The sequence below is a fragment of the Phoenix dactylifera genome, chromosome 6 (genome assembly GCF_009389715.1).
Source record: "Phoenix dactylifera cultivar Barhee BC4 chromosome 6, palm_55x_up_171113_PBpolish2nd_filt_p, whole genome shotgun sequence".
Classification (NCBI taxonomy): Eukaryota; Viridiplantae; Streptophyta; class Magnoliopsida; order Arecales; family Arecaceae; genus Phoenix; species Phoenix dactylifera.
This window is the reverse complement of record NC_052397.1, coordinates 2,654,594-2,667,206: the sequence shown is the minus strand read 5'-3', so window position 1 is coordinate 2,667,206 and position 12,613 is coordinate 2,654,594. Positions and strand designations below refer to the sequence as shown.

General features: G+C 42.6%; 1 protein-coding gene across 1 annotated transcript in view; it reads right to left on the bottom strand.

Moving 5' to 3' along the window:
• LOC103713200 (putative 3,4-dihydroxy-2-butanone kinase) overlaps nucleotides 1-12,613 on the bottom strand; it is a 43,811-nt gene that overhangs the window by 13,946 nt on the left and 17,252 nt on the right. Inside the window, exon 10 of the mRNA XM_008800034.3 lies at nucleotides 3,899-3,954. Coding sequence (XP_008798256.2) covers nucleotides 3,899-3,954 — 56 coding nt within the window. The remainder of the gene's footprint in view (nucleotides 1-3,898; nucleotides 3,955-12,613) is intronic.

The following is a 12,613-nucleotide window of genomic DNA, read 5'->3' as shown; positions in this document are numbered from 1 at the left end:
GTACCCATTCATTCAAGTTTTGATGTGATCATGCGCATAGTAGTCTAGGCCTAAATTTGGAACAAATTGATAAATAAGTAGCCTTTTATGTATGCCCGAGGGCCTAAAAAATTATATGTAGCATCCATTGTTAGATTCTACATGAATATGAGCTAAAATTATTTTTAAAAATATCAATATTTAAAAATTTTACATATAAAAATAATTTAAAATATAAATTTAATACAAAAAATTATGAAAAATTAGTAGTACATATTACATAATTCAAAAGTAATTTCTAAGGTAGAAATCATAATTTTTTAAATTTATGATATATATAAATATTTTTTTAAATAAAAATTATTAAAAATATATAAATAAATAAATAAATTAGGGTTATATATTAGATAAATCAGATGTATTTTCTAAGATAAAAAAAATTATCATCGTTGTATTAATATTTTGCTAATTTTAAATAATTAATAAACTGACGTACTTAATCGATCCGGTGTAGGAATGGAACCATTAAGAAAAAAGGATCCAAAGCGTGATATTGGCTGGGAGCATGGGCAAATGCTCTCGAGCCGCCACTATTGGTAGTGCAACTGGTGCAACATAGAGTTCAGGAAATGAGCCTGATCCGAAAGTTACGGCCCTATATCTAGAAAAGGTAACTTAACTTAAGTGACGTGTAAGTTAACTGGTATTTTCTATTACTAACATGGTACATTACGGTTCTTTTTCATAGACCAAATTATTTAGAGAAGGCAGTGACAGCTTTGGACAGTGAACAACTGTCGTGAGTAAAACGAGTATGAATCCAGATATGTTACACATCAGGTGGACATTCATATGGCGTTAGATGGTTACTAATATAGTACTATCTTATGTCTATATTTCTTCAATGTTTTTGCACCTGAATGGTATATTTATTTTGAGCTGTTCACGAAAAATCTTAAGAGGGTAGCTATCCGGATCCTTTCTTAGACGGTCTCCTCGAGTGGCAAGTAAAGAAACTATTTGACACAAAAATGCCTCAACGACATTGTATATGTCCATTACAATCTGAGGTTAAGGCTAAAATATTCAGAAGAAAGTGGAGCTCAAGTATACAGATCTGATCCATAATGCTTTCGTTAATGATGAGGATGATCCTATGATCGAATGGCTTATGGGCAGGCAATAGGAGCCGGAGCTTGACGAGCCCAGATCGCCTCCACGACCAGCCAGCTTCGTAGCTCGCGAGGCTAAGGTCGATGCAGGGCAATGGGTTAAGCGCAATATTCCACGCATTCATACAACTGATCAGCCATAACCATAGGGGAGCCAGTCACCACATGACTCGTCCGAAACATTCTCTCAGAGATATTATCGAGAGATGCTCAAACAAGGCCACTACACTACTCGATCGACTTGGTCAGAAGGGCGAGGCCAGGTAGAGGGGCACGAAGGATAAGCACCAAAAAGAAAAACAAAAGGCACCTGCACCCCCAATGAAAAGTGTCGAGTCCTCGAGCAGCAGTGATGATGACAATTTTGGTGGTCATGGATCTAATGGCCATGGAGAAAGTGGAGAACAGAAGATCCCTATTTATAAGACAGTCGGGTGGTCTTCGACATACTGTTGAGTTCTAATTTACACATTACATAGGATAGGGACCACGATGCACGATCTAGTAGAGCCCGCGAGGATACGATTGTATATAGGAGACGAGCTCCTCGAGATCATTCAAGAGCACAATACAACTGCAGATGACCTCACATATGGAGTACAATCCATAGACGTATTATGTTCGAAGTTGTATACTGGATTCTATTATCCACAGCCACATGCAGCCTATGACCTATACGGATATGGATATGAATATGGTGCGTTTAAGGCATTTTTCGATGACTACTACGCAGCCGTATAATCAGCCGTCTTGCAGCCCGGAGCATCTCACGGATCGTATTTTGTTACCGGCATATTCGGATGGACCCCTCCACAGCTGTATAATCAGCCGTCTTGGAGCCAGAGCTTCAGCAAAAAATCCGAGTGCTTATAACCCGACGCATGTTCCTTATGGGATGAACGTACAAGACTACAACACCACTTGGTTAGAGAAGTGGATTGATGTGCCTCCTAACTATACTTATGATTCGGATATCTACGAAAGCCATCGCCACTCAACCCGATTTTAGATATCGCCATGTATATTGTACTTTAAATGTATATAACTGATTGTATTATTTTATATTTTTCACGTCACTACTTAAATTGAGAATATTTTATGTTGTTCATTTTATGATTTGCATCATTTTAAAGCAATAAAATGCATCATGCAGGTTAAACCAAAATCATAAAAATATTAAAAAATATTAAAAAAATAAAAAACAAATAATTTAGACTTAAATTCATAAAAAAAGTTTGAAAAGAGCGATTATCAATTAATTTTTTTGAGAACTGCAAAAAAATAGAGCATGCCAGCTCACGTGCCGGTCCGTGAACCAGCACGCCCTACTAGTTCGATTCGATACCGAACCGGTACCGAACCATACTGGGCGCCGACCGGTACGGATTTCAGTAAAATTGATGTTACTAGAGATGCTATTGATTAGTCTTATGCATGACTATGTTTTTAACTGCAATAATAGGTTATCAACAATTATCAAAGCACTGGTCACGTAACCTCTTTCTGTAACTAGATGTTATAATCATTACATCATGGCTGTCGTTGGTTAACATAATGATGACAACCTATTATTGCAGGTCAAGGGAGTCGATTACGACAAAGTGTTTGTCATTATACATTTGCTTGCCCAGTTAGAAGATTCCAGCTACTACGTTTCCACCTAATGCTCTTGAAATTTCTTTTTAGTTATAAAAAGGGAACATTACTTAAACACTCCCTCCCCTTAAGTTTAAAAACTTTCAAAGTGGTCACTGAAGTTAGTTAAATGGTTCAATATAGTCCCAAAACCTATCCAACATCCAACACCATTAAGACGCCATTTTAAAGAACAATTTTGCCCTTAGAAGAATGGTTTCTTTACCAAAAGATACCCTCTCTTATCCTCTTCTCATCTCTCCTTGCTCCCACCACCTTCTCTTCTGACACTTCTCTCTAAACTCCACTGTCCTCACCCCTCCTCTCTAACATGGTGCTACCCGAGCCCCATCCACTCCCACCACCTCCTCTTCCACCACGCCCTCCTCTTTAAATCCCATAGTCATCCTCATCCCTCCTCTCCATCAAACCTGGTCTCGAGCCCCTCCCATCACCTCCTCCTCTCCATCTAACGATTCTAACCTAGTCCCGAGCCCCTTCCATCACCTCCTCTTCCAACACCTCCTCCCCCACCTCTCAAAATCTTGATGGCGTCCTTATCCCTCCTCTCCATCTAACCAAGTCCCAAGCCTCACCCAGTCCCACCACCTCCTCTTTCACGACCTCCACCTCCTCCTCTCTGTCCCTCCTCATCCCTCTCCATCTAAACCATTCCTCACAAAGGTATTTTAGTCCTAAAAATCTCACATGACCATCACATGATGGAATCCTGTGAGCCCAGGTAAATAAATATGGATGGCAGGACCACATTGAACCGCTTAACTAACTTGAATGACCACTCTGAAACTTTTAAACTCAAAGGATACTAAAACTGGCCCTAAGTTGAGGGGGTGTCTGATTATTTTTTTCTCAGACCATGCTCTCCTTGTAGCAATAAGAATTTATATTACAAAACTTGATATTAGTAAAAACATGTCTCACTTTGTAAGGTGCTAGGCAAAGTAGTAGTAAAGTTTCATGGTGGCTGCACCAAAGAATCTTGCCCTAAGTAGCCCAATTTTTTTTTAAAAAAAGAAATAAAAAGTTGACCAAGGCATAAAACTAATCAAAAAGTAAATCTAGAAAGATAAGAGTCATAAAACAGTACTTACCCATTAATCATGAGAACCACTCTGCTCCCCCGTGTGATAGGAACATATTGAGTTTCCTGCAAGCAATTGAACAATTGCATGTAGAAGATGATATAGTTTTTGTGAATGTAGAAAAATCATTTCTATTAATGCATAGCATTCTGATAATAGGAATTGTAGACATATGTTGCCACTCTCTATTTGAACATATAAATTAAATATGCAGTGTGACTATAAAGAAACTCTACTGTTCATAATAACAAGTAGAGCAATCCAATTTTCGATAGAAATTTCCTGCCTAGAAGTTCCCACGAGCCGTGGTAATTGCCATAGAAGCACATTTCATTGACGTTGTGGCTGCAGGACAGCATCTTGAAACAGTGCTTTGATCCTGATGCCGGAAGGTGTCAAATTTCGCTAACAATTTGGAGGAAGGGCATGCTGATGCAACCGACTGTGACGAGAGAGATCCCACTACGACACGTACAACACATGGTGCTACAACGGGCAGGTGGTTGTTAGAAAAGGAGCATGATGGGTTACTCTCTTCCAAGGTTAAAAACACTACCTTAACCTATCACCCAAAGGATACAACTCTCACATGCTAGCTCGCAAAACAGAAATCCACTAGAAAGAGAGAGAATAGAGAGAAGGGAATAATAATTCCCATAATAAAATTTTCACTAATCAATAATTCAAGTATCTCAAGTATGATTATAACAGGAGCCCTGAAAGCGTATTTATAAGTAATACAAGAGAAACCTATTTTTTCTACTTTTCAATGTGAGATTTCAAATCCTATTCTAACTCGAAGAATTCTAACAATTAACTTTTCTAATAACATCAAAAGTTCTCAAAAAAATAAAATAAATCAAAACTCCTTAGAATTAACTAACATCAAACTTTCCAAACGAGACAAAACTAGCTTGGGTTCCGAGACCCATGCATTCCAGTCTCGCGCATCAGTATTGGCTCAAACCCACTTGCCTAGCAAGCCCTAAGCGCGCCGGCATCATACTCCCCTGGTTGGAGAAGACTCGCCATCGAATCTAGGTCTTCCTGGCCTTCCTGATCTTCATACTAAGGCGATCGGTTAGCTATGTTGAATGTTGCAGATACTCCATAGTCTCCAAAAAGTTTAATTTTATTATAAGCATTGTCATTAATACACTTCAAAATCTTGAAAAGACCATCTACATGACGAGATGACATTCTTAAAAGAGAATTGCTCTTGCCTCAAGTGCATCCAAACAAGATCACTTTCTTTGAAGACACAGGCTTCCCATGCTTGTTAGCATAACACTGCTATTTCACTATTTGTCAAAGAATTCTATCGCGTACCTCTTCATGTAGCTCCATGATCTCCTTTACTTGTGCCCAAGAGGGTAGATTGCTAATAAATGTCGGGCATAAATGATGCTTCAGCCTTGAACCGGCAGACCTTTCTGCAAAACAAGCTTGGTGAGAGTAATTGTGTGTATAAGGATCACTGCTGAGTGTCGCGGCATGCTACATTTTCAAAATGCTTTATTTTCTTCAGCTAACACGTACTTGGACCTAAACTGTGGCCAACCATTATTGCCCTTCTGGCTGCTGGTATCGAAAGATCGTTGAAAAAATCGCATGTTCTGTTTTCCCCTTTGTGATGGTTCAGATCCCTGATCTCTCAAGTCAGGCATACCAAGAAATGTATCAAGCTGATTACTTATATGTGGAGAACTAGAGTTCAATAAGGGAGACTGCAAGCGAGAAAGTTGGGGCAGAGATGGCTACAACTATTGCAGTATGCTGTTGCGAAAGTAGCTGATGTAGAACATTGTGTGTCATGTTACGTGAAATATTTTGTGATTGAGGATTGATTATCCATTGTTCACATGCTTGCTGGATGATTTGCTGCTGCAATAATGGGCTGGTACTGTAGAACTACTGAGGTAATATATAAGGATGCTGGAGGTGAAATTATTGCTTTAGATAATCACTACCTTTGACATCTACCAGCAGCGTAGAATGCATTCCCTGTTGAACCCATGGGCCCATGCTAGGTCACTAAAAGTTTAAAGACTGAAGGCTTCGAACACCAGTACCTTCTGGGATAACAAGACCACCATTGATATCTTTTTGATGCTACAATAGATCATCATTTTGTGAAGAATGCTGAATATGCTTTTGGCTCCTGCTTGAATATTCAAATGATACATAAGAAGTCTATGTCAAGAATTCTTCTAGCTGAGGGCTCTACATCATCATATAATCAATGGCTGAGGATGAAATTATAACAAAGGTCGAGAGATGTAGGAGTGCAGTAGAACGTTTATTGTAACTCTCAACAGATACTGGAGGAGGGATTGGAGGAAACAGTGCCAATGCTTCATCACATGTATTGTCAATCCATCGCCATAGCAGTTTATGTCCATCGTCAGGCTTTAAGCTGAATACTTCAGCAGCTCTTTCAACTTGTTGCGGTGTCCAAGAAGATGAAATAGAAAAAGAAGTCATATTCCACATACTTCACCTTGATATATTAACTCCTCTGTGCTTGGGCCTTCCTCGTCCTACTTGTTTGACTGGTCTTCTTCCTCCTCTTCTGTGCATGATTCTTCCTCCACCAAAGAGATTAGGTTTAGATTTGGGCTATCGGCAGCAATATGCCCAAACCCTTTATACTTGAAACACTTGCGGAGATTGGAGGCGATAGAACCTAAAAATGGGCGATTTATCTCTCTTCCTTTCCACTCTTAGCAAGCTGGGGTATATCCCGTCTGAAACCCACACTTGCAACGTTGTCATCTGGGGCGATTCATCAACAGGATCAGTCGGCTAGAGAGCGGCACTATTCTTCTTCCGGGGAGGCAAAGTCGTCCCCTCTACTGACCAAACCCTTAGTTCGGAGGTCTTGGCGTCCATACAAGATCAGCGGTTGATTGGCACTGGGAAACATTCGACTTCGTCTAGGAGGGATCCCATTCACTCCATCTTTCTTCCCAACGAGCCTATGTTTCTTGATTTGGAAGATGGGCGGGTTTGAAAGGAAGTCAGACATAAAGTTTTGGTCTCCTGTCTCGGCTACAAGCTCAGGATTTCAGTCTTCAGCTACGACGGCTATGGATCGGCCGGCTAAAGAACAAAGACCAGGAGCATAAAAGAGAAGGTACTCGTGTACGGGAATCGAAGTGATTAGAACAAAACCGAGCTTGCCGGCCAAGAATGAAGAAGCAACGGACGCTATTTGTGGACATCTAAAGTCTTATGGCCGAGGCTAGCAAAAGGTGGCTTGTTCATACCCTCCATGATGGAGACATCAGAGCCCTTCATTCAGATGATCCTGAGCCCCCAGATTGAGTCAGACTTGGATTGGGTCCATCTGAGTCCGAGTCATTTTCTTTTATTGCATTATTTACTTTTGAGTCATTTTCTTTTATTGCATTATTTACTTTTGTCTTAGTCAAGTTAATTTGGTCCGTTATTTTATTATTAGACTGATTGATTGGGTTATGTAATTAGGTCAATGTGTAAGGTCTATATAAAGACCACCCCTCTAATGTATGAGGAACTGATGATGGAATGAAAAAACCCTAGCTTCTTTCTTGTTCTTCTTCCTCCTCCTCCCCTTCTATTCTTCCTGCGTCCCTATAACATCTTCTTCCGTCTCCCTCTCTTGTTCTTCCTTCTTCTCCTCTTTCCCCGCAGTTGTGCTACATCAACTTGGTATCAGAGCCTCGGCTTTGCCCCTGTGCCAAAGCCCTGAATCCCTACACAGCATCTTTCTCCGATGCTGCCACTTGAATCGTCACCCCACGCCCGCTGCACAACCTCACCCCACCGCCTCCACCTCCGTCTTTCTCCTTTGACTTCCCACTGCCCGCTACCACACGCCTCCTTTATCAGGCCTTCCCCCCCTCCAAAAAAAAAGAAATCCTTTCTTCCTTCTCTCGATTCTCACATATGGAACAGGGGAAAGCACCTTTGCCAGGTCCACCCCACCTGTCGTCACACCCGTGCCCACCGCCGCCACCAATCACCGCCAGCAGTGCCGAGCCACTGTCGGGCATCCTCGCCGCCGCCGCCGCCCAGTGAAGGCCCGAGCCTGCCATTGGAGGAGCCATATCCCCCCGGGTTCCCGTGCCTGTCGACGCCGCCCGTGGCTGCTGTGGTCGGCCGCCTCCTGTCGCCGCAAGCTCCGTCGCCGCCGCCAAGACCTCCACCCCGCCCCGCAAGCGCCGCCGCGAAGAGCAGCATGCCCTCCCGAATCCGTCGGGAGGTTGAAGAAAACCAACCTAACGGGTAAGATCCAAACCCGTTACCCGTTTCTCTGTTAGCCCGGATCCATCCAAAAAAAACAAAGAAGCTACGCATGTGACTTGCACGTGATGGACCCTTAATGGGTTTTCGGAGCGGGTCACGCCTGATAACCTGGATCCTAACGGGTCTAAGTTGAAAAAAAAAGACAAAAAAACTTACCTCTGTTCATCTTCCCCAACCGCATACTGCGCCGCCGCCCTCATAGCGCCACTCCGTCCTCCGCCGCCGTCTTCGCCGAACCGTCGAGGTGCCGCCGCTCCCTCATGGTGCCTCCCCGTCGCCGAGCGCTATCGCCTCCGAGCCCCTCCTCCGTCGTCCGAGCCCGCGCCGTTCCGCCACGCCGTCCCCCATTGTCGCCGAGCCGCACCTCCTGCGTCGACCACGTCCATACGCCGTTGCCGAACCACGACGCCACCGATCGAGGCGCCTCCTCCCCGCGGCCAACCACAGCGCCGCCCGAACCAGCCGCGACGCCGCCGAGCAGCAGGCAGACCACCCGAGCGCTGCCCGCTTCCTCCGAGCATCGCCTTCTCGTTCCCCCGAGCACACCGCCCCTGCCCCCGCCATCTCCTTTTCCATCTCTTCTCCCCTGTTCTCCCTTCCTTCGGCCGCATCTTCCCCATTCACCCCATCGGAACCCCCTTCCCCCTCTTTGACCCGCAGACAAAGGCCCTCGGGACCATCAGGCAGCAGGCCCCTTCGGGCCCAACCCCAATCCCCTCTACCCGCGGGCCGCAACAGGCTTCAAAGCCCTTCCCCACATCAAACCCCAGCAGGCTCTTCATCAACCTGTGCGCCAGTAGCATCTCCTCTCCACAGCTTCAATCTCCAGCCAGTCATCTCTCCTCGGCGTCCACTTCAATCGTGCAACAGTTCGAGTTTAGCAATCTACACTACTGAGTTTTTGCGCTGCGTCCGACGACGTCTCCACTACTTGAGAAGCCATGAGCGAACGACTCTAGCCGACTACTTCACGACAGGTGATAGGTTTCTACTTTTTCTGGCTTGTTCATTTAATTATGTTCTAGTTCTCTTGCATGATAGCCACATTTTGAAAACTTATATTGCTGTCACAATTCAGAACATTGAACCTTTCACTTCCGAACCCGCCCTATTACCCATTAAATCTTGATATTAAATTAGCACACCTTAGTAACAGGACGTTTATCAATATTATTCGATCAGATTACTTTAGGATCAGAACAACTGTACTACTTGATTGCAATCTAATTTCTTAAATTGAATAATCTTAATCCTTAATTTTGAATAACCGAAGTAAAAATCAGCAACATTTAAACTTTAAGTTATTCTTGTGAAGACTTGCTGATCTCTAAAATCATAATAGATTGCATTACTAGGTTGTCCTGCATCAAATCTGGTCCTGCATCATATTTATTAGGGTTTCATTAGTGACACTGCATTTCACATCATTACCCAGTGTCATCATTGCATGCCAACCTGTAGTGATATGGAGTGCTATCTCAATCAACTGAAAACCCTTATAGCTACCATGAATTCCGATATTTTGAGGTCTCTCATAGAACAGATCGATGCCATGCGGGCTGGATACAAGAAATTCAAACAAGAGATCCGTGAGCTCATGCAAAATTCTAGGACCCCTACACCGCCAACCCCTATTGCAGCCCAACCTAAAATCGGTTTGGTTGCATCACCTGTAATCCTTCCCTATTTTCTTGGGCACCAAACTCAATGCTCAAGGTGTCAACAATTCGACCCCATAGCATCCCAATGTTCCATTAAAACCTACCTGATTACTGAACCAGAAGTTAGGAGCCAAGAGGTCGAATATGTCGAAGAAGTCTATGAACCAAATGTAGAAGACTATGAAGAAGACTTTGAAGACGAACCTACAGAATTAGACTTTGTCCAAAATGATTCCCAAAGGAAGACTATTGATCTAAGTACAACCAAGCCACTTCACATCACTATTGTGGAAGAGATAGTGACAGATATTGAGAGCCAGTCACCTGAATTGGCACTTGTAGCTAAAGATACCCATGTGGCGTCCAATCTTGAACATTTCCCTATAGTAGTTTTTCTTCTAGAGAAATTTCATGATGTAGTCCCTGATGATCTTCCGGATGCACTTTCTCCAATGCGTGATATCCAACACGCAATTGATCTAGTTTTCGGAGCATCTCTGCCCAACCTTCCATATCATAGGCTCAGACCGAATGCATATGCTAGGACCTGGAATTTAATGTTACCGACAGTTGAGTTTGCATGTAATAGTTCGGTTAACAAGTCCATAGGTATGAGTCCATTCGAAATGGTGCATGATTACAAACCTAAGCAACCCATAGACCTGTTTTTCATGTCTCATCAGTATAGAGTCTTTGAGTTGGCACAATCAATTGCATCACATCCACATTCATTGCATTAAGAAATCAGCAATTGTAGTCACTTTAATAACTTAAAATATAAATCCCTTGCTGATTTACACAGACGTTATAAAAAGTTAAGTGAACGAGATTACGTCATGATAAGAATTAGGCTTGAACGACTTTCTTCGGAAACGTTTACTAAATTGCAAACTTGTAGTGCAGAATCGTTCAAAATCTTAAAGAAAATCAGTTCGAATGCATATGTTGTGGATCTTCCTGATGACTATGAGATTAGTGCGATATTTAATATTGAAGATTTAGTCCCATACAAAAAGACAATATTCATGCCTTCTGACCTCTTTATTGTATTCATGCCTGCTGTTGAGCCACCACTTCCCAAATTTCATGCACGTAGAGAACAAATAGAACATATATTGGATGAGCAGGTTATTTCAACCAGGAACGATGATTACCAACGTTACCTTGTTCGGTGGAAAGGTCGACCAAAGTCTGACGTGACATGAATTTCCAGAGTCCAGTTGCAGCGCCTTGACGCCGATCTTTTAGAGCAGTACAACAGCCGGCCAGACCTGTACTCGACAGGATCGAGTTTTTCTGATCCGGGAGGAGTTGATGGGGACATCAGAGCCCTTCATCCAGATGATCCTGAGCCCCCAGATTGAGTCAGACTTGGATTGGGTCCATATGAGTCAGAGTCATTTTTTTTAATTGCATTATTTACTTTTGAGTCATTTTCTTTTATTGCATTATTTACTTTTGTCTTAGTCAAGTTAATTTGGTCCGCTATTTTATTATTAAACTGATCGATTGGGTTATGTAATTGGGTCAATGTGTAAGGTCTATATAAAGACCACCCCTCTAATGTATGAGGAACTGATGATGGAATGAAAAAATCCTAGCTTCTTTCTTGTTCTTCTTCTTCCTCCTCCTCCCCTTCTCTTCTTCCTACGTCCCTATAACCTCTTCCTCCTCCCTCTCTTGTTCTTCCTTCTCCTCTTTCCCCGCAGTTGTGCTACATCACTCCAGTAGCAGAGATGCAAGTTGCCTTTGGAACTTGCCTACCGAGGTGGGAGATCCATCATATCAAATTCACAAAGCAGCATAGGTAACAGTGGTTGACATTTTTTATTGGCTCAACTGGTGTGTGTATACCAGTATATAATAGTACATACTTTCTATCTATCTATGGATAGATAAGTATTTATCCGGGGAAGGCTCGGCAGGCCAAGACATGATCAACTTCTTGTTGTCCAATCAAAAAATTCAATGGTATTGGATGAGTCAAGAAAAGATATCGAACCATCTATTTAACCTCAAGACTTCTTTTCTCCAAGGAAAAATGGAACCGATCAAGCTATAATTATTCCTATTTTGTTTTTGAGAGATGATCTGGATTTGACCTTCTTCCTTATCTAAATCCAGTAGGTTCTTAAGTATTTGCATGCAAGAGAATGAGAAGTGGGTCCATGTAAATGATCGAGACCTCGCAAACAACAACATTGAGCAGCCATTCGAGCTTATCCAATGAAAAGGAAGAGACTTCCTCAGACTGAGTTGCAAGCAAGAGATTGTGATTGGCTAGATAGGAGGTTTCCATTTTCATTTTTTTTCTGGGTGCCCAAGAGAAGAGCGCCATGTGCTTTACAAGTGGTCTTTCGACATCAAATCTCCTCCAGCTTGGGTGCAGATACCAAAGCTTAAAAATAATGGCCTATACATTCTAAAGCTTGCCAACTAGCGTCTGAAATAGGTCTCTTCAAAATTTTGGATCAAAAACGGCAGGGGTTGCTGAGGCCGCCCTTATCCTTCTTCTGGGATGGCTAGGAGGCATCGACTTTGGAGTATGCCGATATCTTTGACATGAAACTCCCCAATTGGACGCTCCATCTCTATACCTTGAAAAGTACAAATTGCTTGTTCTTAGTTGCTACTTCTTAACTTTTGTTGTAAATCAAATCACAACATTCAACAGCCAATAGGTTTGGAGTTGCACAACTAGCTCAATTTCAGGCTTCAGTCCTTCAAGATATCGCGCTATAGTTTGCTCTTCAAGCTCCTTGATGTCACATAT